Source organism: Cucurbita pepo, chromosome LG11 (assembly GCF_002806865.2).
Source record: "Cucurbita pepo subsp. pepo cultivar mu-cu-16 chromosome LG11, ASM280686v2, whole genome shotgun sequence".
In the NCBI taxonomy this organism is placed as follows: Eukaryota; Viridiplantae; Streptophyta; class Magnoliopsida; order Cucurbitales; family Cucurbitaceae; genus Cucurbita; species Cucurbita pepo.
This window is the reverse complement of record NC_036648.1, coordinates 9448124-9475366: the sequence shown is the minus strand read 5'-3', so window position 1 is coordinate 9475366 and position 27243 is coordinate 9448124. Positions and strand designations below refer to the sequence as shown.

At 36.0% G+C, this 27243-nt stretch overlaps 4 protein-coding genes across 5 annotated transcripts; 3 read left to right on the top strand and 1 right to left on the bottom strand.

Moving 5' to 3' along the window:
* The first annotated feature begins 1489 nt into the window (after positions 1–1489).
* On the top strand, positions 1490–4574 carry LOC111805644 (mitogen-activated protein kinase kinase 6-like). The gene is made up of 8 exons (XM_023690790.1): positions 1490–1708; positions 2123–2207; positions 2421–2555; positions 3318–3542; positions 3629–3811; positions 3892–4115; positions 4210–4255; positions 4341–4574. Exons 1-8 carry the CDS (start codon positions 1635–1637, stop codon positions 4431–4433), a joined length of 1065 nt encoding a protein of 354 aa, XP_023546558.1. The 5' UTR covers positions 1490–1634; the 3' UTR covers positions 4434–4574.
* An 8576-nt stretch (positions 4575–13150) lies between these two features.
* Positions 13151–14798, top strand: LOC111805869 (protein DETOXIFICATION 51-like). Its single transcript, XM_023691138.1, has one exon. The coding sequence runs from the start codon at positions 13211–13213 to the stop codon at positions 14750–14752; it is 1542 nt and encodes a 513-aa protein (XP_023546906.1). The 5' UTR covers positions 13151–13210; the 3' UTR covers positions 14753–14798.
* Positions 14799–16890: 2092 nt separating this feature from the next.
* On the top strand, positions 16891–25321 carry LOC111805175 (hexokinase-1-like). 2 transcript variants are annotated; one of them, XM_023690103.1, is made up of 12 exons: positions 16891–16998; positions 17495–17555; positions 17653–17746; positions 21864–22137; positions 22511–22661; positions 22745–22927; positions 23025–23099; positions 23644–23799; positions 23872–23970; positions 24057–24187; positions 24427–24508; positions 24601–25321. In XM_023690103.1, exons 1-12 carry the CDS (start codon positions 16895–16897, stop codon positions 24946–24948), a joined length of 1758 nt encoding a protein of 585 aa, XP_023545871.1. In that variant the 5' UTR covers positions 16891–16894; the 3' UTR covers positions 24949–25321. The 2 variants fall into 2 exon arrangements, with proteins under 2 accessions (XP_023545871.1, XP_023545870.1); XM_023690102.1 differs by lacking the exons at positions 16891–16998; positions 17495–17555; positions 17653–17746 and adding an exon at positions 21354–21564 and having other exon boundaries at positions 21750–22137.
* Positions 25322–25366: 45 nt separating this feature from the next.
* Positions 25367–26630, bottom strand: LOC111805176 (probable 3-hydroxyisobutyrate dehydrogenase-like 1, mitochondrial). Its single transcript, XM_023690104.1, has one exon. It carries the CDS (start codon positions 26578–26580, stop codon positions 25531–25533), a length of 1050 nt encoding a protein of 349 aa, XP_023545872.1. The 5' UTR covers positions 26581–26630; the 3' UTR covers positions 25367–25530.
* Positions 26631–27243: the final 613 nt, after the last annotated feature.

Sequence of the window (27243 nt, the reverse complement as noted above, 5' to 3'; positions counted from 1 at the left end):
ATGTTGTTTCATTAATGGTTTTGGATAATTGCTGGCTTGCTGCCAGCCATGGTGACTCCATTAATCTTACCTACGTCCTGTTAGTAGAGGGTAGGGTGGTTAGCAAACTATACCAGATGGTTGAGAATGGCAAATATTTCCATAGATTTACTCAATATTCACTACTACAAACCCACCACAGCTGCAGGTAGGTGGTAGGTAGCTACCAACCAAGAACTGTGGAGGTTTTAATTGTTCACATCAACCAGGCAGGTGGTGCTTTTGTGGATGCATTCTTAGGTCCAAAAGTGGTGCCCAAGAATGAATGATTTTTCTTTGTTCAATGAAGGACTTTTAGGAAGGGGGATTTTATAGTTAGAGCATGCAAGGATGATTTTGAATAGGAATAAGAATCTCTGAAGCAATATTTTGTGGTGAGGTTGGTGTTGCATTACTTCACATTGCGTGGAGATGATCATTTGTTATAAGGTCCAAATAGATCGTTATGGCGGGTTGATGGGTAAATACCATACTTTTGGATCATGGAGCCTGTGGATGTCGAGGTTCCGTACTTTCTCAAACTATATTTGAAACAGTGTTCAAATTCCTTATGATATGCAACTGAGTACAAGACGGTTAATTACTAGCTTCATTCTCAAGCCACCTGCAACGACTTTAGTCGATCGAGTAGTAAGTTTTTGCGAATGGGAAAAGGGGCGGTTTGAATGTGGGGGCTGTTCTTATTTTACTCGAAGGGTTTGAATTAGCCCTCCGATCGTATTAAACGTCTTACAATTTGAAGTTCAAGGCTTAAAAGGATTCTCATCTTAAGGTTTTTTTTTTTTCCTCTTAATTAGAAGCACCCTCGTCTAGTGCTATTAAGTAAAATTAATTTGAGAATGTTTTATTTTTTACCTTAATAAAAGTAGTTTAAATGAAATTTAAATAATGATTTTTGGAAATGTAATGCAATGAATCAATTTACAAACACATTAAGATTAGAAGATTATCATAAAAGGAAAACAACTATTCTTTGTTTAACATGCAACTATTTACAAGGAAGCTAAGATGTAAATTACAAGAGACTATTTATTTTATTGGTTTTAGAATTTGAAATATTATTAAACTTACTAAAACAATACAAAGAAATTTATAATAAAATTCTATCTGCCCATGTCATTACCTGCCAAATTTAACACCTATTTTTTATTTTTGCTAAATAGAAAACCTTTTAAATACCAACAAAAATTTAAAAAATTAATTGAGGGATATATTTGAAATTAACAACTAATATCTAATTCAGATTATTAATCGATTCAAAGTTTTGTTTTATTAAAAGCATCGAAACCTTTCTCTATTGGAAGTCGGTTCGATTGAAAACCCCTAGACAGAACGGTTCGGTTCGGATGGTTTGACAGAAAAGCAAATCGAACCGATTTACATCTCGTAACGTCTATATATTTACGCGCTCCTCCTTGTTTTGAATGTATTTTATTCCTTCTCATTTCAATGAAGCAGATCGTCGTTTTCCTTACAGTCACAGAGAAAAGGGGAAAAACCTCAATCACAGTTCTCCGCTCACTGTCTTCTTCCAATCTCCTCTCTTTCTCTTATTGATGCCCTAGGAATTTGATAAAGAAAATATTCGGTGAACGATGAAGATCAAGACGCCATTGAAGCAGCTCAAGCTCTCTGTGCCTGTTCAAGAAACTACCATCCGTTCTTTCCTGTATGTTCAACTTATTTTGCTATTGCTTTCGATTTAATGTTGATCACTTTTTCTTTTTCAGTGTTTGTTTCGTTTTCATTTCCTAATAGCTACTCTCGATATGATTCTGTGTAAATGTATGTTATCCTGTGTTTTTCAATGGAGGATCGACTGAATTGTATTCTTAGTTTCTTGGAAATGAATGATACGGAGAAGAAAATGTTATTTGGAAGTTTGGTGAACTTATCTCTTGTTGACTGAATAAATTCAAATGACTGGTTTCATTGATTTACTTTCCATTTCAAGTATTTCAAATTTCAGGAAGGACGTAGAGCATGATCTGTTCGATTTATTATTATTATTCCCTATTTTCGTTTAATCTTCTAGTGTTAAAAAAAATCCAATGCTCGCGTTTCTGGTTTTGTTAAACTTCAGGACTGCGAGTGGAACATTTCACGACGGCAATCTGCTACTGAACCAGAAAGGATTGCGGCTTATATCTGAAGAGAAAGAAGCAGAGGTAAGTTTGTTTTACTTCAAACATCCTAATTTGAAATGTTTAACTTAATGTATATCAAGTTGCTATCTGAATCCGTAAAAACTGGCCTAACCTAGTTATCTTTGTGGTTTATATTCAATTTAGATGCCTGATTCACCGTAAGAACTGGCCTAACCTAGCGATCTTGATGTATGTGCAGCCATAACACTTCTATTTCATATTTTGTTTGAACAGATTTCAGATTGTAAGGAACTTGATGTCGATTTCTCATTGGAAGATCTTGAGACTGTGAATGGTATCGGGAAAGGAAGTGGTGGTGTAGTGCAACTTGTTCGACACAAATGGGTTGGAAAACTTTTTGCCTTAAAGGTTGTTATATTGGTGGAACAATTCTACACTCTTGCATCCGTCTTTGGTCATTGTACCTTTGCTTTAAGTTATTCATACATTTTGTTCTTTCATGTTATCATGGCTTTCTATAAGTTGAAGAAGCTGCTGCTGCAACAAGCTAACAGTTTCTGATCTCTACATCTTGTTCTTTCATTTTATTATGGCTTTCTATTTTCTAAGCTAGTAAATTGCTATTGCATTCATTTTTCTGCGAGAATGAATTCAAAGTCCCTTGAGGTTGGTCTTGATCAACGAAATAGTTTTATCTCTTTGATCTATGAAAAAGAAAACAGAATTTTGGTAACGACGAGGTTAAAGCAAGATCTGCCAATGGCTCAGTGGTGACTGGTGAGAGTAATTTGTATAACTATTCATTGTTATGATTATTTCTTCATGTTGATTCATGATTTTATTTGTTTAATGTCTTCTTTAAGCTACAAATAAACTACCACTGTCAAAATAGTGGCACAATTAACATGCCATCCGGTTTGGAAGTTGAAGCCATGGTAACTTTTCTGTTTTGGTTATCTTAGATCTATATATATATGTTTCTTTATCCAAACTCCCAAGACGTAAGAATTTCATTTTGCTTAGGTCTTACTATGCTTAGTGATCACTGTTACTAACATTTAGACCTCATCAAAATCTGCTATTATTTGTGCTATTTTGCCTTTTGCATACACTCAAACAATCTCGAGTACAAATTCTATAACTCTGCTGAAAAATATTTGCATACTTCAGGTGATCCAGATGAACATACAAGAGGATATCCGTAAACAGATCGTGCAGGAACTGAAAATAAATCAAGCAGCACAATGTCCACATATAGTGGTTTGTTACCATTCTTTCTACCATAATGGTGCAATTTCTCTGGTGCTAGAATACATGGATCGTGGTTCTTTAGCCGACATAGTCAGACAAGTCCAAACAATTCTGGAACCATATCTTGCAGTTGTCTGTAAACAGGTTCTCAGGATTTTGCTATTAAAATCAAAAGCTGAATGAAAAGGTCAAATTTGTACTCATAGTCACCCACTCCTATTATATTACAGGTTCTACAAGGTCTTGTTTATTTGCATCATGAGAGACATGTTATACACAGAGACATCAAGCCATCCAATCTACTTGTTAACCATAAAGGGGAGGTCAAAATCACTGATTTTGGAGTAAGTGCAATGCTAGCTAGTTCTATGGGTCAGAGAGATACATTTGTGGGAACTTACAATTACATGTCGGTACGTATAATTCATTGAATGGATGGTTTTTTTATGCACCGTGTTTCGTTTATGACATTGGTTTTTACTTTCCCTTTCAGCCTGAGCGAATTAGCGGCGGAACATATGACTACAGCAGTGATATATGGAGCTTGGGCATGGTTGTACTTGAATGTGCCATTGGAAGGTTTCCTTATTTGCAGTCTGAAGAGCAGCAAAGTTGGCCAAGCTTTTATGAACTGCTTGAGGCAATTGTAGCAAAGCCGCCGCCTTCTGCTCCACCGGATCAATTCTCCCCTGAGTTCTGTTCCTTCGTATCCGCTTGGTAAGCCGCCGCCGCCGCCTTATGCTCATGTTCATTAAAATTTAATCCTGGTCCAATTCTAGTTTTGACATTTCATTTTCATTACAATTGGCAGCATTAAAAAGGACCCTAAAGAAAGATCAGCATCATTAGATCTTCTGGTTTGTAACCTTTGTTCAACCATTTCTTGAATAATTTATTACTGGCAATCACAGTACCCTTAAATAATTCTCTCTGTGCTTCTAGAATCATCCTTTCATCAAGAAATTCGAAGATAAAGACATCGATCTCGGGATTCTCGTAGGCAGCTTGGATCCTCCTGTAAGTTTTCCCAGATAATAATCATAATGTTTACTGTAATAGTTTAGAAAAATTTACAATCCGTTTACTTTGTGCAATACGGACAATATGGACTGGTAAAGAATACATCTCCATTGGTATACTATTGCCACGAGAGCTTATACTCAAAGTGGACAATATCATATCATTGTGGAGAGTCATGATTCCTAACATAATATTAGAGTCATGCCCTAAACTTAGTCATGTCAATAGAATCCTCAAATATCGAACAAAGAATTGTGAGTCTCGAAGGTGTAGTAAAAAATGACTAAAGTGTTGAACAAATGATGTACTTTGTTCGAGGGCTCCAAAGAAAGGAGTTGAGCCTCGAGAGCTCTAGAGGAGGCTTATAGTGTATTTTGTTCGAAGGGAGGATTGTTGATTATTGTTTATAAGTAAAAGAATATATCTCTATTGGTACGAAGCCTTTTGGGAAACTCGAAGTAAAGTCATGAGAACTTATGCTCAAAGTGGACAATATCGTACCATTGTAGAGACTCGTGATTCCTAATAGAAACATATGTTTATAAGATTTCATGACTAATTATGTGTTGTCGTTGGGGTGCAAGGGAAAATTAAAAAAACAAACAGACTGAAATACGGTGAAACAACTCAATTTCTCAAACCGTATTGGCCCAAACTATTTCGGCCCAAATGAATCTTCTAGCCAGTAATGGGCTTTAGGCCTGGCAAAGTTTACTTTATATCGGCCCATAAACCTTTGGGCCCATTGCTTAATTAGTATGGGCCCATGTCAAAGTTACAAATATATAGATCTCCACGGACCCATTTCTTTATATCATCTCTCTTTCTTTTCTCTTTTTTTTCCCTAAAAAAATTAATCTTTTTCAAACAAACCAATTTTCATTTTTCAACCAATATTTTATGAGAAAAAATATAATATAACTAGTGGGTTGTGATGGAGACGAGAACAGAGAATATAATCTACTCTCCAACCGCATTTAGCTCACGTAGAGAAATGTCTCTTTGCTCCCCTTCTATTTTTGACCTCGTTCAGGATGAGTGTCTGACTCATATCTCGAAAGTTAAATTGATATCTTAATATGGAGATGGTTATTAAGTTAACCTAATTTGAGAAAGTATGAATAGTGGGGATTAATTTTTAAAATAAAATAGAATAGAATAATAAAATTTGTTTAGTCCAACAAAATATTGAAACATCATGAGAATCCAAACAAAACAAAATCCTAGAGATTTGTGTGGCCAACTCCACATGGGATTTGCCTCATTTCAAAATACAACATTTTCAAATCCATATACCCATTAAAATATATTCAATTAGTATCACTTTTCAGGATTTTAGCAATCATTATATTTCAAATTGACCCACCACTTCGTTCCCATATGCCTTTTTTTCTTTTTCTTTTTTTTTTCCTTTCAAAAAATAAAAATTAGGTTTGGGTGTGTGGGAAACATAATCTCTATGCAATAACTTCATATTATATTCTCGAAGAGTCAGCGTTTGTAGAAAGAGGCAAGGCGAGATGAAAATGATGACTCCAATACCGATCAGGTTACAATATCTGGTCTGTCATTTCCATGGTTGACTATAGATTACTAACAATTCTTATTTGATGTAGACAAGTTACAGTCTACAATCGAACTGAGAACGGATTTTTGGAGAATAAGGTATCAATTTGAGCATCGTTCTGTAGATAAGATATCAAACCAAACATAGCTTAGTGGATAAGATATCAGTTCATGCATAATTCAACAAGCATAGCTAGTAGATAAGATATCAATTCAAACATAGCTCAAGATATCAACTGTTATTCTAAAAGTTAATAATTTGATACCGGTTGACCTAAAAAGAAAAAAAAAAAAAAAAAAAAAAAACTAACAATTTAATTAAGTGAAGCTTACATTACATTTCACTATCGAAACATTGTGAGGTGGTCAATGGAGATTTCATCATTTTCTCTTTGAAATTAGGTTAACCAAAAGAGAGTAACAAAGACCTTTCAAACAATTTGACTCCACGTCAATAAATAGAACAATCCNCCATTTTTTTTTTTTTTTTTTTTTTTATGTGGTTTATTTATAATGCATTAAAAAAATTATTTAATTATTTTTTATACCATGGATGTATATATTTATTAAAAGTAATAAGTGGATTTAATTTATAAGAAAAAAAGTACAAAAATATTCGAAATTGATTTTTATTTTTAGAATTTAATTAAGAAAAATTTTAATAAATAAAAAATTAAATAGTTATCGATTTTTCTCATTTTAAAAGTTGTGGTACGAGCTATTAGGTCAAACAATCATGTAATTCTTTGTTTTTGACTAATTTCTCAAGTTTTTCCAACCAGACGGAACGATGCACGCAAATTAGGGTTTAAGTTCAGTGTTTGCAAGGGAATTTCCCCTCCAAACATTGTGGGTGTACGAAAAGTTGACCTAAAATCATATGAATCCATCGGTAATCATTCAATTAAATTAGGTTGTAGAAATCATATTACCCTCACTCTCGTAATGTCAACTTAAGATAATGTTTTATATNTTTTTTTTTTTTTTTTTTTTTTTTTTTTTTTTTTTTTTTTTTTGCCTTTTTGACTTTTTTTTTTTTTCCTCCTCCAATTTTACCTCTTTTTTGAGCATTTGACCCATTTTTTAATTAAGAAAAAGGTACAAAAACACCAATTTAATATTTATAATCATTAGATTTTTTTTTCTTTTTTTTAAAATACTTTATTTAATTGATTAGGGTTAATGTTAATGGGCATGTAAATAAACCACCAATGATTATGGTCAACAAGGGTTTGAGAAACTATTTCATCAAATAGCTAATGTGGGGTTTTTTGTGTGCAATCTTCTATTTTTATTGGAAAATCTATTTTCCATTACCTTCCTAAAACTTTTTCTATTTTTTAAATTTTTTTGAGAGTCGAGATCGAACCGTTAATTTTTTAAATGGAAATCGACAACAATGATGGTAAAAAAATTAGCGGTATTCGTAGGTTGGGTTGGGTCGAGCCGAGTCAGACTTCTTTTTTTGACAAAAATAAACCCTAAAATAGTTCGAATTATTCGAGTCATTTATTTAAATTTTTATTTATTTATTCTCGAACTTTATTTTAAAATTAACCATCCATTTAGGTTAATTATTTAAAAAAGCCTGATTAGATTAATGGAGTTATTGGTTGGGCTATTAAATGAGTTAATTGTTGGTGTCAAAATAATTTAATCATCATTATTTGTATTACTTGTAAGTAAGAGTACCCATGTGGAGTGTTTTTAATTGCTTAATTATCATGCTTTTATTGGAAACTAAATTTTAAACGTTATCATTATATATCCATTAACCTCAAATAATCGGACACTAGATCTCATTTTATCTTTTCAAATTTATTATAACAGGACAGTGATATACCTTATCGTTCGTCGAATAGGACAAAGTTAACAAATTCTTGAATCGAGGCTTGGTTTTCTATATAAAAACCGTCTTTCACTCTATATTATTGAATATCGAGTTGTTTCGATCGAACTAATCTGGTATGGAGTGCATAGAGTCGTTTTCTTACCTTAAGAAGATGAAGGAGACCTATGATGAAAAGGAAAGTGAGAGTTTTGAATTTCGGAATCAGAGGGGTATAAATGTCTTTTTCACATTGAACAAGACATTTATTGTAATAGGACAGTGATATACCTTATCGTTCGTCTACTGTTCATCTCATTTTACGTTATGTAAAATAGGAGTTTCTTATCTACGGTTCATCTCATTTTACCTTTTCAAATTTATTGTAATAGGACAGTGATATACCTTATCGTTCGTCCAATGGGACAAAGTTAACAAATTCTTGAACCAAGGCTTGGTTTTCTGTACAAAAAGGGTCTTTCGTTCTACATTATTGAATATCGAGTTGTTCAACCAGTTTTAGAACTTTCGATCGAGCTAATCTGGTATGGAGTGTATAGAGTCGCTTTCTTACCTTAAGAAGATGAAGGAGACCTACGATGAAAAGGAAAAGTGGGAGTTTTGAACTTCGATATCGGAGGGGTATAAATGTCTTTTTCCATTGAATCGTGTCGGAATAAATAGACCCATTTTTTGGAATTCTTCACACACTTCACAAAACACAACACAAAGAACAAAGTTTTAATTAGAGAATCCAACAAAAAAGGACCAAATTAAACTCAGAACTCAACTTCTTTTTTTCTTCTTTTTGGGACTAATGGCTCACAGCATTGCGTGCTTACATATCCATGTGCAGAGATCTGCCTCCCACGTGCCATATGCTTCTCTCTTTCAGTTTATTCCCAAACAAAGACACAAACCTTAAACAACAATAAACAAACTCCTAAAACATTCTCAAAAAACTAAATCATTGTATCTCCGCAAGGACGTTGTCATTGTTGCCTTTCAGGACCTCCGACAGCTCTTCTTGTATCGTGCTTGATTAGTTCGTTCTAGGAGTATTAAAAAAGCCTAATGACTCGAAAACCCTAACCAACCCAACCTAGCCTAATTCCATGCAATTTTGATAGGATTATGAACTCAGTCCGNTAGCCTAATTCCATGCAATTTTGATAGGATTATGAACTCAGTCCGTAAAAAAAATTCAACCCAATCCAACATACGAACAACACTCCAAGTGAAGATTGTTAGTTCACTACCAATAAAGAATCTTCGGAAAAAAATCCCATTATACGTTCGAACGCTCGAGCACTATTTTATTATTATTATTATTATTATTTCGATGGGTGAGTTTTCTAGAAGTGAAGATGAGCTGTGTGAATAGCTGGCTTTGGCTTTGGCATTGGGTTGGGTGCGTGAAGGATCTGATGTATCACGTGCAAATGTATTGTTTTTAGGGTTTTGGGTTATCTAAAATAAGCAATCCCAGCCTGCATTCCGATTGGCTACTCTCATTCCCTTGTTTTGTTTTAAAGCATTTGAATTAGATTAGATTAGTGCATGTGTTAATGATGATTAACCAAAGTTTTATTTATTTGTTTATTTATTTATCCGAAACTACTTTCAGTATCAATAAAGATTAGGTCTAGACAATCTTTTCGACCCATTCGAAATCTCAGACGAATTAAATGGATGGTCTGAGTAATTTAAATAGAATTCACAGCCATACTCTTTATTTCTGGGTTGGGTTCGGTTAAGTTGTTCGATTATTATTTTTAATTATTTAAAAAATATACTTATCTATCTTATATGTTACATGAATTACTAAAATCTCGTTAAACTCAAATATTAAACATTTACACGTGGCAATACAGAAGTCAAATATTCTTAATTTTCATAATAATTTTAAAAGTACGGTTGAGTTGTAATACTCTTCTGCTTATTTCACCAACTAATTTTGACAAAAAGAAATCTATTTAAACTCGTTAATTTAATAATATAATGTCATTTTTTAATCATTTTTGTATCATACTATATTTTATAATTTATTATATATATATATATATATATATATATATACTTTTTAAAAAATTAAATGAAAAAAAAGGGTAAAATATGATACATTTTTTCACTAATTTTTTTTTTCTTTCTAATTTAAGAGTAAAAAATATTGATTTTTTTTTTCTCTTAAAGAAAAGGATAGAAACGTTTCCCACGTCCTGGGGTATTGCCACGTGTTCATATACATTTTTTTTCCCACCTGAATTAATGAGAATAGTAGTAATTAAAATCCTAATAACGTTTTTATATTTTATAAAAAAAATATTTAACTCAACTAATTAAAATATTATATATTTATTTTAAGAATTAGATAATCAAATTTTTATTTAAAAAATCAATTACTTATTTTCAAAATTAAAATACGTCGAGTAATTACCAAGTAACAATTTTTTTATATTTAATTTTTAATTAAAAAAAAAAAAACCCTAGACAGGAGTCGAACATAGAAGGCCCTGAATGAGTCATAAACAGCAGAGTTAGGCAGCTGGATCATGTGCCTCCATGATCACCACACATCCAACTAGCTAAGCCCATCATCACCATTAAAATATCCCACGTGGGCTCCACTTCCAATGTCATCTGTGGGACCCACCCACCTTCCACCCAATAAGAATCAAGCCCTCTTTGGTTTCTTAATTTTGCCATATTAAGCCCCTTTTCGACAGTGTCCTTTTGTAGTAAGCCCAAACATTCCTTTGTCCCAATCCTATATCTATATCTATATATATATATACACACACACTTTAATAATTAATATTATTGTAGTATAGTTTATACTCATATCCTAAAGTTTCAAAGTATGGAAATATATAACAATCATATCCATAAAATAATATTTATTATGGCAATACTTTAAATGTTCGATATTTTATTTGTATCCGTAGATAAAACATACCAGAAATAATAAACTTGTGAAATGAATATGTTTATCAGATTTGTTATGTTGTGACTCTCGTTTACCTTAATTGTTATTTAAACAATTTATCAGTAATAAAAACACATGTTCTTGTTTCAATATTTTAATAAAAGTTTCTCTAGCTCGAACTAGCCTAGTTTAAAAACAAAACCATGGCTCGATCTTTACCTCATTACAATAATTTGAAATGTACTTTCCGTAATAAAAGGAAACATAATTTCAAAAGTTTGAAGTAAAGTATAGGATTCCATTGAGTCTTATTCAAAATAACCCTTTAAAAAATTATTCTAATACAATTTAGTTGACGGGAATCTTTGAATTAGGAAGATAAACGTTAATTATATATCTAGAACAAAGCAAACACGTCAATAATCGAACCTCATTAAAAAAAAAATAAAGTGATTTACTGATATTCTTTATGAACTATGAGTTTGATATCGTTACATCATTTGTTAGTACCAACCAAAATTAGTTAGGTGATCCAAATAGTTGTCCATACACGAACCTGCTACCTAAATGCGAGCAAGTACAGAGAATGGCTAATAAATTACATAATTCAAATACAAATGGGAAAAAGGGATAGAAAAGGGAAAAAATACAAATTACAAGTCAAGAAATTAAGCAAAAGATTAGCGTTTAGGGAAAAATGGCTGTGAATCCCATGGCGCATAAACGGGCAACAAAGTGACGCACCAAGTGCCAAAAACTTGCTTGTCAGAATGCCGTTTAATTTTCTTGGGATTGTGTCACGTGGGTCTCTTTCGGTTCTTTCTTTTGTTAGAACGTTGAACGAAAATCAAGATTATCGTCACATTATTTTTCGTTACCGTCATGTTTTTAAAACTCAAAATTTCAATCCAATTTGGGAACGTCGGCTTTTGAAAAATGAAAAAGAAACCTTACGATTGATCGATCGATTTTAGTTCATTTTATAGTCGATATGAAAACAAGAGACAGGTTGGTTAAATGGGGTCATGAAGTGAAGAGTGGGAGTCTAAGGGCACTAAAAAAGAGATGTCTCCTTGCCTTCCAACTGTTCGATGAAATGCCTGTGAGAAAGTGACGGCCTCTTGGCTATGTGTGCGTCCATCACGCCATTCCATTTTCCCTTTTGAGTGATTCAACTTGGAAACTGTTTATGATAGGATTGGGTTTGGATATATATGAATTGTGGTTATTCCAAATGGGGAATAATGGTTTTGCTTAAATGACTTGTTTTCTTTTTCCTTGGTCAAATATGCATTGGAGACAGCCTTGTTCTGTCCATTTTTGAATGCGTGGGTGACCCCCAACAAGGGTTAATTTTGCAGTCAAGCTTCTAATTCTTTTCATTCTATGGGATGGCTTTTGGTGGTGGTGGCCGTGGCGGCTGCAAGAAAAACCACCAAACTCTTCATGGGTTTTAGTTGCTAGAATTAGACCATAGTTTCTAACATAATTTGACTCATTTTTTTCATTGAAAATGAAAATTTTAAAGCGTTTATATAAATATAGTTTAGCGGGTCTATATTAAATTACTTAAAATACCATATTATAGTTTTTGAGAAGCAAAATATATGAGATCATAAACGTAGATGGTTCGGATATGATAGAACTTCACGACCGCACAAAGTTTGTGAACCAAAAACTTCCACTTCTATTGAGTTCATCTAAAAAGCTATTTTTTCCAATCAAATGAGAGGAAAACAGTCTCTTGGCCCAGAGCCCATCCCCTATCATGGCTTCAACCTAAAGTTCATAAAAAATATACATTTTTTATTTTGTTGCATCTTTCTCCCTAAACATCATGGTCAACTGACTAGTTCAGGGTGAAAAAAAGGAAGAAAAAATGTGGTAAACAGTAAAAAAATAGAATTACCACGTTTGCAGGTGGAAAATGGCAGAGAGGACAGTGTACTTAGAGAAACAAGACAACTTCAAAAACATTCCAATTGTGCTGTTTGATTTTAACCTCAAAGGACACACAACATAAAATTACCGGTCTTAATTTTAAGATTAAAATAAGCTTATCCATTATGATTAAAATGGTCGTTTTTTTTAAATCAATGGAATTTGAATTTTCCATGTCTCTCTCCCGGGGAATTGAACCAATTTGAAGAGACATTTTTTAAAATTTTTAAATAAGGTAAAAAAAAGGGAAAATAAAGAAATAAGGAACAAGTCCGCCATTGCCGACTCGGTCACAGCACAAATACATTCTTTTTAAAGCCTTTGAAAAAGGAATGTGCTGATCTTAAAAAATTTCCCATTTCTCTCTCTCCTCCCTTCTATTAATACCTTATCCCATAGCACCCCATTTCCTCGACTGAGCAAAAGAAANAAAAAAAAAAAAAAAAAAAAAAAAAAAAAAAAAAAAAAAAAAAAAAAACACACACACACACACACACAAGTACTTCCCTTCATTCCTCTTCATTAATCATCATGTGTGTTTCAATTTCAAATCCTTCCTCTGCCCCTGCAACCAGTTGCCCGCCGCCACCGCCGCCGACATCACCATCGGAATTACTTCAATTTTTTAATGTTTTCCCCAAAAAACAGCCGCCGCCGCAGCAGAAGCAGCAGTTGTTCTCATGTTCGGAGATTGTAACGGAAGCAAAATCTTTGTTCTCATTGGCTTTCCCGATTGCTTTAACGGCACTCATAATCTATTCCCGTTCGATCATTTCCATGCTTTTTCTCGGCCGGCTTGGTGACGTGGAACTCGCCGCCGGTTCACTTGCCATCGCCTTCGCTAATATTACTGGTTACTCTGTTCTCTCTGGTTTGGCTTTAGGAATGGAGCCACTCTGTTCCCAAGCCTTCGGCGCCCACCGTCCGAAGCTCCTCTCTTTAACCCTTCACCGTTCGGTAATTTTTCTTCTTGTGTGTTCAATACCCATTTCTTTACTGTGGGTAAAAATGGCCAAAATCCTCCTCTTCCTCCGTCAAGATCCGACCATCACAGAAATGGCGCAGACCTATTTGGTTTTCTCTCTCCCGGATCTTATCACCAATTCTTTCATTAACCCAATCAGAATTTACCTTCGCGCTCAGGGCATCACCGTCCCGCTCACTTTAGCGTCGCTCGGCGGGGCTCTATGTCACGTGCCGATCAATTTCCTGTTGGTTAGTTATTATAAGTTTGGGGTAGCCGGCGTGGCAGCCTCGGCGGCGGCTACGAATTTGTTAGTGTTGGTTTTTTTGGCGCTGTACGTCGTCGTTTCAGGTGTTCACGCTCCGACGTGGACGACACCGAGCCGGGAATGTTTGACCGGTTGGAAGCCGCTTTTGGAGCTAGCCGCGCCGAGCTGTATATCGGTTTGCTTGGAGTGGTGGTGGTACGAGATTATGATCGTGTTGTGTGGGCTTCTTGTGGACCCCAAAGCAACCGTTGCCTCAATGGGAGTATTGATACAAACGACGTCGTTGATTTATATTTTTCCGTCGTCTCTTGGATTTGCTGTTTCTACACGCGTCGGGAACGAGCTAGGCGGGAGCCGACCACAGAAGGCAAAGCTCTCCGCCGTGGTTGCGGTGTTTATGGCGGCGATGATGGGGTTGGGAGCGACGTCGTTTGCTACGGGGATGAGGAATAAGTGGGCTAGAATGTTCACCGACGACCACGAGATTCTCCGGCTGACATCGGTGGCACTGCCGATTTTGGGACTGTGTGAGCTCGGAAACTGCCCGCAGACAGTCGGATGCGGCGTATTGAGAGGATGCGCGCGGCCGTCTGCAGCGGCGAATATAAACCTCGGCGCGTTTTACGGCGTCGGAATGCCGGTGGCGGTTGGGCTTGCGTTCAGATTAGGGGTTGGGTTTTGCGGGCTTTGGTTGGGCCTCTTGTCGGCCCAAGTTTGTTGTGCTGGGCTCATGTTGTATGTGATTGGAACCACTGACTGGGACTTTCAAGCTTGTAGGTCCCACGTGCTTACGTGTACTGCGGGTGATGAATTACCCTTGATTTCTCCGCCCAACACATAATTCTTCTTAATTTACACCAAATTGTAAACCAATTTAATTTCTCAACTTAAAAATGACCTTTTTTTTTATTATTATTTTCAACCTCTTTAATTTATTAATCTGAAATATCTTCTTTAATTTAATATAAATAAATTTATAATATCCAAATAATGAAGGAAAAATAATAATAATTAAATAAACAAAATAAATTTTTTTCACCCAGCTGGTTAATATTGCTGTTTCTAGGTGGGTCTATCATTTATTTGGAATATTTTATGTTTCCACCCATCAAGCCAACGTGGCAATCAATTCCGTTGATTTCTCCAATTTATGGTATTTTGGAATTGGAATAGACTTTTATTACCAAAAAAAATAATTAAAAAAAGGGTTAAAAATTAAGGGAAATGTCTCCAAAGTTCAGACATGTTTGGTCTATTTCTTTCGTAAGTTTTCTTTCGTTAGACAAAAGACTTGTTGGATGTTCTAATCTTAACGTATGCATAGTAGCACCCATCACCATCACGGACCTATGGTAGCTCATTAAATGCACAAAAAAACATCACGCTTCTGTTTCTTAACTGTATCACTATTTTCACCTCCATTCCCATTATGCCCCTCCTCCTATGGGTACCAAATTTCAATAAGGGTTACAAATTAAATAGTAATATAATATGCTTTTCAGAATTAACACCTTCCACCAAATTAGACGTAGTTAGGTTGGGTTATGTTAGAAATTTTTTTTGAGTCAAAGTTGATGACCCGAGTAATCTAAATCAAGTTCACAACCCAACCTAACCTTCTATTTTTTTGGTTGTGTTGACCTAATCAATAAAATGTCAACTCGTGAACTCATATAGGTCGAGTGCTGGAGCATATACAAACGAACAAGTATGGAGAGAAAGAGAGGGAAGGGAAGAGAAGGAAATGGGGAAGACAAGTTGATTTTAGGGCATCATGTAACCCACATGGTGTCCTTGTGAGTGAACACTCTCACTATTCCTCTTTCCCTCTTTGTTCCCTTATCTTAAACCCTTTCACCTTTTATTTCACTTTCTCCCCTTACATTCCTCTCTCCCTCTCTCCCTCTCTCTCTCTCTCTCTCCCATCATGTCATGCTCTACCTATCTTTGTACTATTTAGAGAGAGAAAACTTTGAGACCTCTCTCTCTCTCTCCCTCTCCTAAAAACACATGCACATATATTTGTTGGGAGAGAAAGTGGGTTTTGTCCACCTAACATACAACATTTCCCATTGTATGTACAAACCAAGTTGTAGATCTTCCAAGGAATAAACAACTAAGAATTGGCCCGACCGACGTGAAAATCATCGTGGGTTGGCTTACTGGTGAATAAGAGTCAAACGATTGTCCTATAAGAGTAGTTTCGATCGATTCTAACCTCCATTTAGCTAAATAGAATCTTCACCCTAGCTATAGATAGGTCATCTGGGTTTAGGTCCATAAGCAGTGACAATTGCCCGCATGAAGCGGCTCGCTAGGTTAAGCCACTGCGTGTAAGCCGACAGAAAACTTTAGCCGTGAATTAATTGGAAAGGGAAATGCATGATTAGATGGGAGAAGGGAGCAATTATTATATAGTAAAATTGTCACAAAACGGCCACAATATGTCTCCCTGAGTACCAACTGATGGCTCTCGAAACACATGGCCGTTGTGTAGAAAACATTTATATAATGTTGGGAAGTAGTAGATGGAATAGAACTCGAAACATATTTTTAGAAAAGAAATAGAAACAAAGGGTCACATCTCTTATTTAATGCATTTCCCATTATTCTCTACCACCTCTCACCTCGACACTTAGGGACCTCGGTCCCTCGAACTCGGTTTTATTTGATTAAATTACAAATTTAGTTTATACGTCGTTAAATTTTTTATTTTTGTATTTAATAAAATTAAATATTAATTCTATTAAGCTCATGGATGGTTAAAAGTTTTAGTCCAAGTTTAGGGACTAAATTGTAATTTAACCATTAATGGGTTAGTGGGCTTATTGGGCCTTTTCTTCCTTGATTGGGCATCGGATGGGCCTGATCCATTGTTTTGGGCCTTTGCTTCTAAAGGGTTTGAGGAATGGGCCTGGCCCAATATAATCTTCATGTATTTGTTCGTTAAAACTTTGGCATAGCTCTGATCCACTGGGCTTCTATGGAAATGGAAAGGAGAGTTTCGAAGCCGCGAAATGACCGGGAAATTATGGCGCCTTCGTCGCAGATCAAGCGGCGGAAAATCGATCATACGCCGGCCCGCCGGTAATTCTTGCTTTTCCTTGACGGCCACCGCCGTTGTGTAAATGGATAATCTCTTCTGTGTTCGCTTCAGTTTATTTTTCTTTGTCGTGAGTTGTTAGATGAAACACCAAGGATGTGAGGGTTTTAAATTTTGAAGATTCAGGTTACGACGAAGATGTTAGTTACTGCTGATGGTTTCGTTAGGCTACTGAGTTGACTGGATTGGACTTCTAGATGTTTCAATTGTTGAGATTTCTCAGTTTAGTTGCTGTTAGATAAAGAAATGGAGTTTGTGTTGGATTTGAAGTATTGAATGAAATTATCGATTTAGAGAATTTAATACTGTGTTGTTTTGATATTTTCCTTTTGGATTATAATCTCAACTACTGGATTGGATTGCACCTTCGTAATTGATCTTTTCGACAATGAAATAAAAGATCAAAAGAACAGCGGACTTTAGTATTAGCTGCTTTAATAATTCTGAGTTGAATTCATTCGTAAAACCTCTCTATTGCAGAATTTTATCTTCAGTTGGTGTAGAGAGACAAGGAATTTCAGTCTCAACTAAAGGCTCGACAGTGAGAATTTTTATTTCTTTGGTTTTGCTTTCTTAGTAAACTATCATACTTATTTATCAAGCACTAGATTGCTTATGATGACTTCGAATTTGCACAGTGTCCTGTTGCTAGTGGAAGTGAATTTAGGATCCTACAAGATAAGAGTTCTGCTGTGGCAGAGGCCAAACAAGATTGTTGCACTGGTAATTTTAAAATCCTTGATTCCCCATTTGGAAATTTTCTTTTGCCTGTTATTCCTTCTCCCGCAGAATTGGTTGAGTAGTAGCTTCGAATCTAATACTGGTTCTACCTGATCTTTTAGCTGGTATGCTTTTGTGAGTGTTCGAACTTTTTTGTATGATTGAGATATGATTACTGTATGAGACTTGTGTTCCAAACCTTATCCTATAGAAATGTTCTCTGTTAATATAAGTTTTCCCCGAGTGATTGGATATGGCCATTAGATAATAAAACTTAAAAAAGTTAAATGGAGATAAACTCTTTTTTGAAGCCCGAGTAATTTAGTCTCTATGCTTTAAAATTGTAACAATTTAGTTCCTATTGTGAAAATATTATAAAGATTTAATATAATTTTTACCTCTATAGATTACAGAGCAATTTTTTTCCTAGAGTGATTGAAGTGTTACAAAATCTAGAGTTAAAAGGACTAAATTGTTTCATATTGAAATTTTGAGACCAAATTGTTATAAATAAAGGATCTATTGTTAGAAACTAAATTTAAGGATTGAAGGGCTAATTTTATGGTTTAGAGTCTAAAAAGTGTTTTTCAACCTTTCTGTGTGGTAGACTGTCAAATCATTTAATTCTGATCACTATGATTAGGCATATTCGTCCTACCCATCTCCATGTGTTTGGTTCTTGTGAGTCTACCAATCTAGTATTGACAGGAAAAAGGGTGAACGAACTATTAGGTTTTTTTTAAAAAAAAAATTTCCATCTCAGAATCATTTGAGATGGAAAAGATTGGAGAGTTCGATGCCCAAACAAAGAAACGTGGCCATGTCTTGCTTAACAACTGTTTCTCCAAAAAGGAAAACTACTGTTATGAGAACATGTGTTGTATCAGGAATCTGATTTTTATTTGGATCTATATACTAAGGGAATAACAATCACCTAACTGAGGGGTTGCGTGGTGAAGTCCCCCATCTCTCGAAGGTCCTGAAGAGTTGGCATTTTATAATTTTAGGAAACATTACCTCAATTATTAGGTATAGATATTATATTGCACGTGAATATCATATCAATCTAGAAACTAGCATTGCATTTGAAAATTTGAAATAAGCTAAAGTTTGTATTCAATGACTTTTCTGTGTCTCCTTCAAACAATCTTACTTTTAATAGTGCCTGGCTTTCTTAGGATAGATTAAATTACCTTCTTATAAGTGCAATACCTCATTCCACAAGATTTAGTGAATAAAACTATGTGGAACAAGGTGAGCTTCAACTAAGTTTTGATGGGAGAAGTGTGTTATTTTTTCTAATTTGGAGAAGATACATATTATGGACTAATTCATAGTCATTCACATAGTTAAGGCTCTTCTACTAATTGGTTGAAAAAGGGAAAATGTAATAAAAAATTTGAACTTTCCTTGTGAAGATCAATCAAGTTTACTAGACTGTCAATCATTTTAGTTTTAGAAAACTAACTCTTTAACACTCACATAGGTGGTTCCTATGAAAAACATTGTATATGTTCTTTCATAATAGCTTAATCACTTGTAGAAATCTTTAAAAGCATAGAAAAACCACACTTGCACTATCTCGAAAATTTTAAAGGAAGTGCTCATTGAGACCGGTCTGCCCTTTGAATTTAGATCTTCAGATCTTCTTACGCTCATAATTTTTTAGTTAGGCCTTTTGTAGGCGGATCTACAATTTTTTTTAATTTTTTTTTTTTACCTAATGAAGTCAATTGGGATAATTCCCCTGCAAAATAGTTGTGTGGTTGTTTATCTCTGTCAAAGTAGTTGTGTGGTTGTTTATCTCTGTCTGATATGTCGAGGTTTGCCATTATATACAATCTATTGTAGCCCTTCCAATGGGTGTTTGGCTATCACTCTGCATGCATATTCTAATTTAGGTTCTATTGTGAATCATGATGTTATATACGTTTGTTTGGAAGATTTTCAAGATATAGCTTCACCTCCAAGAAATGAAAATGGAGTCACTTGTAGATTTTGAGTCTTTAGTACTAAATAGTCCATTCGCATTACGAGAACCTTCAAAAACGTCTAATATAATATAGTTCATAATTTCTTGTGTACTTTGAAATATCTTAATATTGTCAATATAACTTTCCTATGGACTTGACTTAGATTGCTGGTATAATGACTTAACTTGCCTCTCTAGTCAACTTTGAGATTTTTACTTCAAGGTGTTTCTCTCTTTATCTTAATATTAATGCGAGCCCTTGTGAGTATAGTAAGGGAAATGAGAAAGAAGCTTTTTTTAACGTCCCAATGAAACTCATTTGAAAAACGAAAAAAAAAAAAAAAAAAAAAGTCAAAATTCTTAGACACTTTGAAGTGTTTTTCTACTTAACATGTGTGTCAATTTTCATCAAATTTGAACCCTCTTTACAAAACTGTTGAAAAATATTAATCCTAACTCAATTTTTTTATCTAATGCTTCAAATCTCGTGAGGATGATTTTTACGTTCCAATTTAAGTTAGCAATGAAGACTATAGCAACAGTAGAGCTCTTCTTCACCACTTTTGATAAAATAAAAAGGTTTTGTGTTTATCTCATTATCTCTTTAGCGGCCTAACTAAGATACTAAATATGGTCCGGAGAGAAATATCTAGAAATATCTCCTATTTAGAATCTCTTTTTATATATGGATATACAAATACTTTACATAAATACTAAATTTTTATTTTAGCACAACAAATGAGCATGAAAATTTAAAAATCTAAAACAGAAGGTATTTTTATTTAACAGAGGATTCTCACTTTTAATGTCCAATGAAGAGGTTGCGTTTGGGTCTAATGGAAATTTAACATTTAGTGTTGCATGACGGGTAATTGTCTTCCATATTTGCAACTCAATACGTTTTTTCTTTTTTACCTTTTATGGTTGGAATAATTTTTTATTACATGATATCCATTATCCAATAAAAACCAGAGTTATATATTATGATTTAAAATTTAATAATTGATTTTGAAAAATGTTACCTTCACTGTACTTTTGTACCCATCTCTGTTATAACTGGAATATTTACAGGCAGGTAAATCTTCTCTCTTATCTCAATCGATGGGCGGTAGATTCTTGGTAAGGTTCTAGTTCTTGTCAAGATTTTATTTTTAAAATATATTATTTATTTTTAAAAAAATTAATAAATAATTTCGTGTTCCGATAGAATTAAAATATAAATATAGTAATAAATTCATTAATATTTTATGTGAGTGTATATTAGGTAGGGACAGAGATAAAGAATATAATTTCTGTCATCAGTTTTATTTATGGGAAGAAGTCTTTCCCTATTCTCTCTTATTACCTTGTTTATATAAAGATTTGTTTTTTGTCTTGAGATGGGTCTGTAGAAGAATAAATGAGTTTAGTTAAATGAAGAATAAATGAGTAATTATAAATTAGTTAAATGAAGAATAAATGAGTAATTATAAATTAGTTAAATGAAGAATAAATGAGGAATAGAAGAATAAATGAAGTAGAAATAAATGAAACAGTTATAGTTGAAATTATGTTTATGTAATTAAGTCTAGAAGATTTTATTCCATTTTTTTTCCGGCGGATCATTTTAGTCGCAGTTTATCTTTTCCAACGTAACAATTTCTGTAATTTCTTGAAAATAAAATTTCCATTTTTTATTTTTAGGCACGATTCTGTAAGTGGAATCATATTCTTATCTGAAATAAAAAGCACCAAAACTGGAATCTGCACTAAGCTTAATTTTAATATAAAGAAAAGTTTAATCTCTATACACAAAAATATATTCTGAAAAAAAAAAAAAACAAAGGATGTAATTTATCACTAAACCCGCCCGAAAAAGGTAAGAACGACTTCGATTAATCACTATACTAAGTTTCTGTTTAGGTGTTGAAATCACCGAGAAAAAAAAGTCGATTCTGCTGGAAACTCGCTCAAATTCTTTGGGTTTTCTTCAAAATCCCTAATTTCCTTTTTTATTTTTGAATAAATAATACTTCTTCTTCTCCATTTCTACGTGTTTTTCAGTCTCGTTGAAGCTTTTTCATGACTCAAGAACTTGCCTGAACCAGAGAGAGTAGCTTTTGCTCCGCGCCGGACCTTCTCATTGAATTAGAATTTGGGGCGTTTCAGTTAGTTGCCAGATGGGAAAGGTTGCAGTAGGCACGGCGGCGGTGTGTGCAGGTGCGGTTTGCGCGGCTGCGGCGCTAGTGGTGCGCCACCGCGTGAAAAACTCCGGTAAGTGGGCTCGAGCAATGGCCATTCTGAAGGAGTTCGAGGAAAAATGTGGAACCCCTATTGGGAAACTGAGGCAGGTGGCTGATGCCATGGCCGTTGAGATGCACGCTGGCCTCGCTTCCGAAGGTGGTAGCAAACTCAAGATGCTGATTAGCTTCGTCGATAATCTCCCAACCGGGTACTGCAAATTATACTTCATTCTATTCCCTTTTGATTTGCCTTTGAATTTTATTAGATCTGTTTGTTCAAGCCGTTTCATAATAATTAAACCTCTTTTTTTGCTTGAACTAAGAAAATCTATGAACATTTTCCTCATTTCGTTTAGAATTTGTTGTTTTTTAAGCTCATGCAAAGGACTTCATAAGACGATGAAGCGTTTTTCTTTGTTGTTTTGTTTGTATTTGGGGTCTTAATATAATGTTATCTCTCATGTTATTGCTGTCTTTACTGTGATTCAAAGTTTTAATAGAATACTTTGGTTCAAATTTTGAATGGCATATACCACCATGGATGATGTTCTTTTAAAAACGACACTTTCCTTATAAATTTAGAGATGAAAAGGGGCTGTTCTATGCATTGGATCTCGGTGGTACGAACTTTCGAGTGTTACGAGTGCAGTTGGGAGGGAAGGACGGTCGAGTTCTGAAGCAAGAATTCGAGGAGGTTTCGATACCTCCACACTTGATGATTGGGTCTTCAGAAGTTAGTATTCTCCCCTTGAATTTATAGTGTGGATTTGGTTAGGATGGAGCATAAGCTGAAGTATCTGGTGCTGGTTCTGTCAGGCTCTGTTTGATTTTATAGCTCAAGCACTTGCAAAGTTTGTTGCTAAAGAAGGTGAAGGCTTTTGCTTGGCACCGGGTAGGCAAAGGGAACTCGGTTTTACTTTCTCCTTCCCTGTGAGACAAATCTCGATATCATCAGGGGCGCTTATTAAATGGACGAAAGGCTTCAGCATCGAAGACACGGTTAATCCTAATTCCTTGAGCTTTATTCTTTTATGTTGATAGGTAGCCATTTTGCTGTCGTTTCGTCGGCGTTGGATCTTGATTGATACTATTTTAGGTTGGGGAAGACGTCGTCGGTGAATTAACCAAAGCCATGGAAAAATTGAAACTCGACATGCGTGTAACAGCGTTGGTAATTTCCGTGGTTCTTTGTTCCTTTTTCTGATGCTACTGCTCAATGTTCAGTTTTCCAATATAAATGCATAATTTCATATTTCTTGGTGAGACGAGGGTGCATGTAACAGTCCAAGCCCACCGCCACCAGATATTTTCCTTTTTGGGCTGTTCCTTTCAGGTTTTCCCTCAAGATTTTTAAAACGCGTCCTCTAGAGAGAGATTTCCACGCCTTTATAATGAATGCTTTGCCCCAGGCGGTGATCTCGGGAGGGGGGTGGATTGTGAGATCTCACATTGATTTGAGAAAGGAACCAGTGTCAGCGAGGACGTTGTGTCCTGAAGGGGGTGGATTGTGAGATCCCATATCAGTTGGAGAGGGGAACGAAGCATTCTTTATAAAAATGTGGAAACCTCTCCCTAGCAGTAGACACGTTTAAAAACCTCGTGGGGAAGCCCGAAAGGGAAATCCCAAAGAGAACAATATTTACTGGCAGTGGGTGGACTTGAGCTGTTACCGTGCATGCATGTTTTGTGCTGACTTAGTTCTTTCTGAGATATAGGTAAATGACACGATTGGAACATTAGCAGGAGGTCGATTCCATGATAGTGATGTGATTGCTGCTGTGATTTTGGGCACTGGAACGAATGCAGCTTATGTAGAGCGTGCCAATGCGATTCCCAAGTGGCACGGGCTACTTCCGAAATCAGGAGAAATGGTTAGTGAATTGTGAGATTTGTTACAAACCGAAGACGGGTTCATGACTTCATCGATATAAATATTAATGTAGGTAATTAACATGGAATGGGGTAACTTCCGGTCCTCGCATCTGCCACTTACAGAATATGATCAAGAATTGGATGCTGATAGCTTAAACCCTGGAGAACAGGTAAAATCATTCGTAATACAATCTTCATCTCAGCATCATTCAAAGAAATGGTTTTCTTGAACAATCATCTCGATTACTACTCGCAGATTTTCGAGAAGTTGATTTCTGGTATGTACTTGGGAGAAATTGTTCGTAAAGTTTTGATCAAGATGGCTGAAGAAGCGGCGCTCTTCGGAGAAACCGTTCCACCGAAACTGAACATTCCATTTATATTGAGGTATACAATATAGCATCTGGCCATGTTATTAGTGAAAATATAAAATCCATTGTCCATGATCATATTTAGCTGACTCGGGCTAGCCAACTAGTCGATAATGGATACTCGTCCCCATCCCCTCTGTTTCTGACTGATATTGGATTTGAGACTAATTCTTCAAACCTGAAGCTTAAATTTCTTACCTAATAAATGGTTAGATTGTATTATGGGCGTTTAGTTTATGCTCAAAAAAATTGCAGAACTCCTCACATGTCTGCGATGCACCACGATACGTCTCCCGACCTCAAAGTCGTTGGAAGCAAACTGAAGGATATCTTGGAGGTTAGGCATCCAGCCATAAAATCAGTGACTTCAAAAGATCTCTTTGCTTTTGACAAGATTTATTCACTCTTTTCCTTTTGCTTGGCTGCCAGATATCTAATACCTCCTTGAAAACAAGAAAAATCATAGTGGAGCTCTGTGACGTAGTTGCAACACGAGGCGCTCGCCTATCGGCTGCTGCTATCTTAGGAATCCTGAAGAAACTGGGAAGAGACACAGTCGGAAATGGGGAGAAGCGGAGGTCTGTGGTAGCGTTGGATGGAGGGTTGTATGAGCACTACACTAAATTCAGAACCACCATGGAAAGTACACTGAAGGAGCTGCTCGGAGATGAGGTAGCGGGAAACATCGTCATCGAGCATTCGAATGATGGTTCTGGCATCGGAGCTGCACTGCTTGCAGCCTCGCACTCTCAATATCTTGAGGTAGATGAGCCCTAAGGGGGGAAAAAAGATCAAATTCCGGATAGTATATTATGGAGTGGCAGAAGAAGCTTTAGATTTTTGTTGAATTGTCTGCTCTCCTTTGCATGTGTTATCACTTTCTGATGCCTTAGACTCCTCTAGCTCATGAGTTCTCTCATTCCTTTATTTATGGTTATTGAGAGCTTACAAAATTCAGTCGAGTTTCTGGTCGGATGACCCTTTAAAAAGTAGCCAAACGAGGGAGGGTTCAAACTCTGATGCTCTAAGGATCATTTTTCGTGGTTGCTATGCAAATAAAACAGGGCATAAGCATAAGCAATGGGGTTGTATTGCCATTGAATTTGGATGTTTTAACCAAAACATCCCAACAAGTGCCTTATCTTTTTCATTCTTAGCAATGAGTTCTTCGATTTTCAGATGAGATATGTTCGAATTGATATAAAAAGGATAACAAATCTTTATTTGCGCCATTGTCACATTAGGCCAATGTATAGAGTGAAAAAGACCACATTTATCAAATGGTATAACCAAATTCATAAACAGAATCATTAATCACTCGAGGATCAGTGGCCTTTGTGTACCTAATCGGCGGCGTCTTTAAGAAGAACCGCTGCCGCTGCCACCGCCGGCGGCGGATTGAAGTGAAACATTATTCAGCCGTTCCAAGGACAAAATCAGGGCCTGAGTGCCCAAATTCCCCTCCCCATGAGCCTTGAGCGACACATAAAGCTGCTGAGCCAATGCCAATCCAGGAAGGGCGAGCCCCATATTCTGACATTCCTTCAAGCAAATTCCTAAATCCTTCACGAAATGGTTCACGAAAAACCCAGGTTCAAAATCCCTCTGCAAAATCCTACTCCCATACAAATCCAGCGATTTTGATCCTGCTGCCCCTGTGGATATGGCGTTCAAGAACAAACTCACATCAAGCCCTGCTTTGTGAGCGTAAATCATCCCTTCCACTAGCCCCACCATTGTTGAAGCTATGGTGATCTGATTCGCCAGCTTCGCAAATTGCCCTTTCCCACTCTCCCCCATGTAATTCACTTTCCCCAACAAGGAGAATAATGGGTTCAATCGCTGGACTTCGCCTTCGTTACCGCCGGCAAAGATCGCCAGAGAAGCGTTCTTTGCGCCGCGATCGCCGCCCGAAACCGGAGCGTCAACTGCCTTGCAGCCCTTGGCGGCAGCGGCCGCGGCGATTTCAGAAGCGAGTGAGGGTTCGGAAGTGGTCATATCTACGAGGACGCCGCCGGGGCGGAGGCCGGCTAGGGCGCCGGAGGTGGGGTCGAGGAGGACGGAGCGGACGTCGGAGGGGTAACCGACAATGGAGAAAACGACGTCGGATTGGGCGGCGACGGCGAGAGGGGAAGAGGCCAAATTGGCGCCTAAATCGAGAAGGGGTTGGGCTTTCGAGATTGTGCGATTAAAGACGGTGAGTTTGAAGCCGGCTTTGATGATGTGAGAGCACATGGAGCAGCCCATAACGCCGGTGCCGATCCAGCCGACGCGAGTGGTTGAGGGGCTGACGATGTCGCCGGAAGTGGTCATTGTGCGGCGGAGGTAAGGGAGGAAGGGAAGGGATAGGGTGGGGTTTAGTTTGTGGGATTGAGTGTATAGGGATCGAAGAGAGATTTGCAGTGGCATCTCTATAATTCTTTTTCCCCTTTTAATCCATCTGAGGAACTTCCCCCTTTTCTTTCATTTTTGGGACAAATTAATTAAATTAAACTTTTTAAAAAATATAACATGTATAACTAAAAGTTTATATAATTTTAAAATTTAAGACATACCAAATGAAAATAAATAAGGTAATATTTCCGAATCAATTTTAAAAGTATTTTCAAGAATCATATTCTTAAGCATCTTGTTCTCGAGCATCCTAAACAAAACTTTAAACCACACAAACACTTAAACCACACAAACACAAAGGCCTATCGACATCATTTTGCTTTTGACTTTTCTCTATTGTTATAACCTTAGATTTATTAACTCCTACAACCTCGCATCTCATCGTTATTAACCATTTTTATGGGTCTTTCGAAATTTCTTTCCTCGAACAATGATCACCAAACCTCATTCTCTAGTAACGTTACGAAAAAATGGGTCTAGGGTAACCATTTTGATTCTAAATCTAAACTCTCTAATTCAAATACCTGGTGACAGTAAGCTGTTATATGCCTCCCCCTGACAGAGAAAACTCAGTGTCATTATGTTCGTGTTAGTTTAAGAGAGAAAAATCAAGCAGCAACACCACCTGAATATATGAAACAGCAGAACATTTACATTACCAAAATTGAGCTGTTAGAA

What these genes read in the sequence shown, in the direction of transcription:
- LOC111805644 (XM_023690790.1), top strand. Translation starts at nt 1,635, where the DNA reads ATGAAGATCAAGACGCCATTGAAGCAGCTCAAGCTCTCTGTGCCTGTT. An exon ending in GAAAACTTTTTGCCTTAAAG is followed by an intron (nt 2,556 to 3,317) that starts GTTGTTATATTG and finishes TGCATACTTCAG; the next exon opens with GTGATCCAGATGAACATACA. An exon ending in TTGCAGTTGTCTGTAAACAG is followed by an intron (nt 3,543 to 3,628) that starts GTTCTCAGGATT and finishes ATTATATTACAG; the next exon opens with GTTCTACAAGGTCTTGTTTA.
- LOC111805869 (XM_023691138.1), top strand. Translation starts at nt 13,211, where the DNA reads ATGTGTGTTTCAATTTCAAATCCTTCCTCTGCCCCTGCAACCAGTTGC.
- LOC111805175 (XM_023690103.1), top strand. Translation starts at nt 16,895, where the DNA reads ATGGAAATGGAAAGGAGAGTTTCGAAGCCGCGAAATGACCGGGAAATT. An exon ending in TTGTTGCACTGGTAATTTTA is followed by an intron (nt 17,747 to 21,863) that starts AAATCCTTGATT and finishes CAGTTAGTTGCC; the next exon opens with AGATGGGAAAGGTTGCAGTA. An exon ending in GCTTCAGCATCGAAGACACG is followed by an intron (nt 22,928 to 23,024) that starts GTTAATCCTAAT and finishes ATACTATTTTAG; the next exon opens with GTTGGGGAAGACGTCGTCGG.
- LOC111805176 (XM_023690104.1), bottom strand. Translation starts at nt 26,580, where the DNA reads ATGCCACTGCAAATCTCTCTTCGATCCCTATACACTCAATCCCACAAA.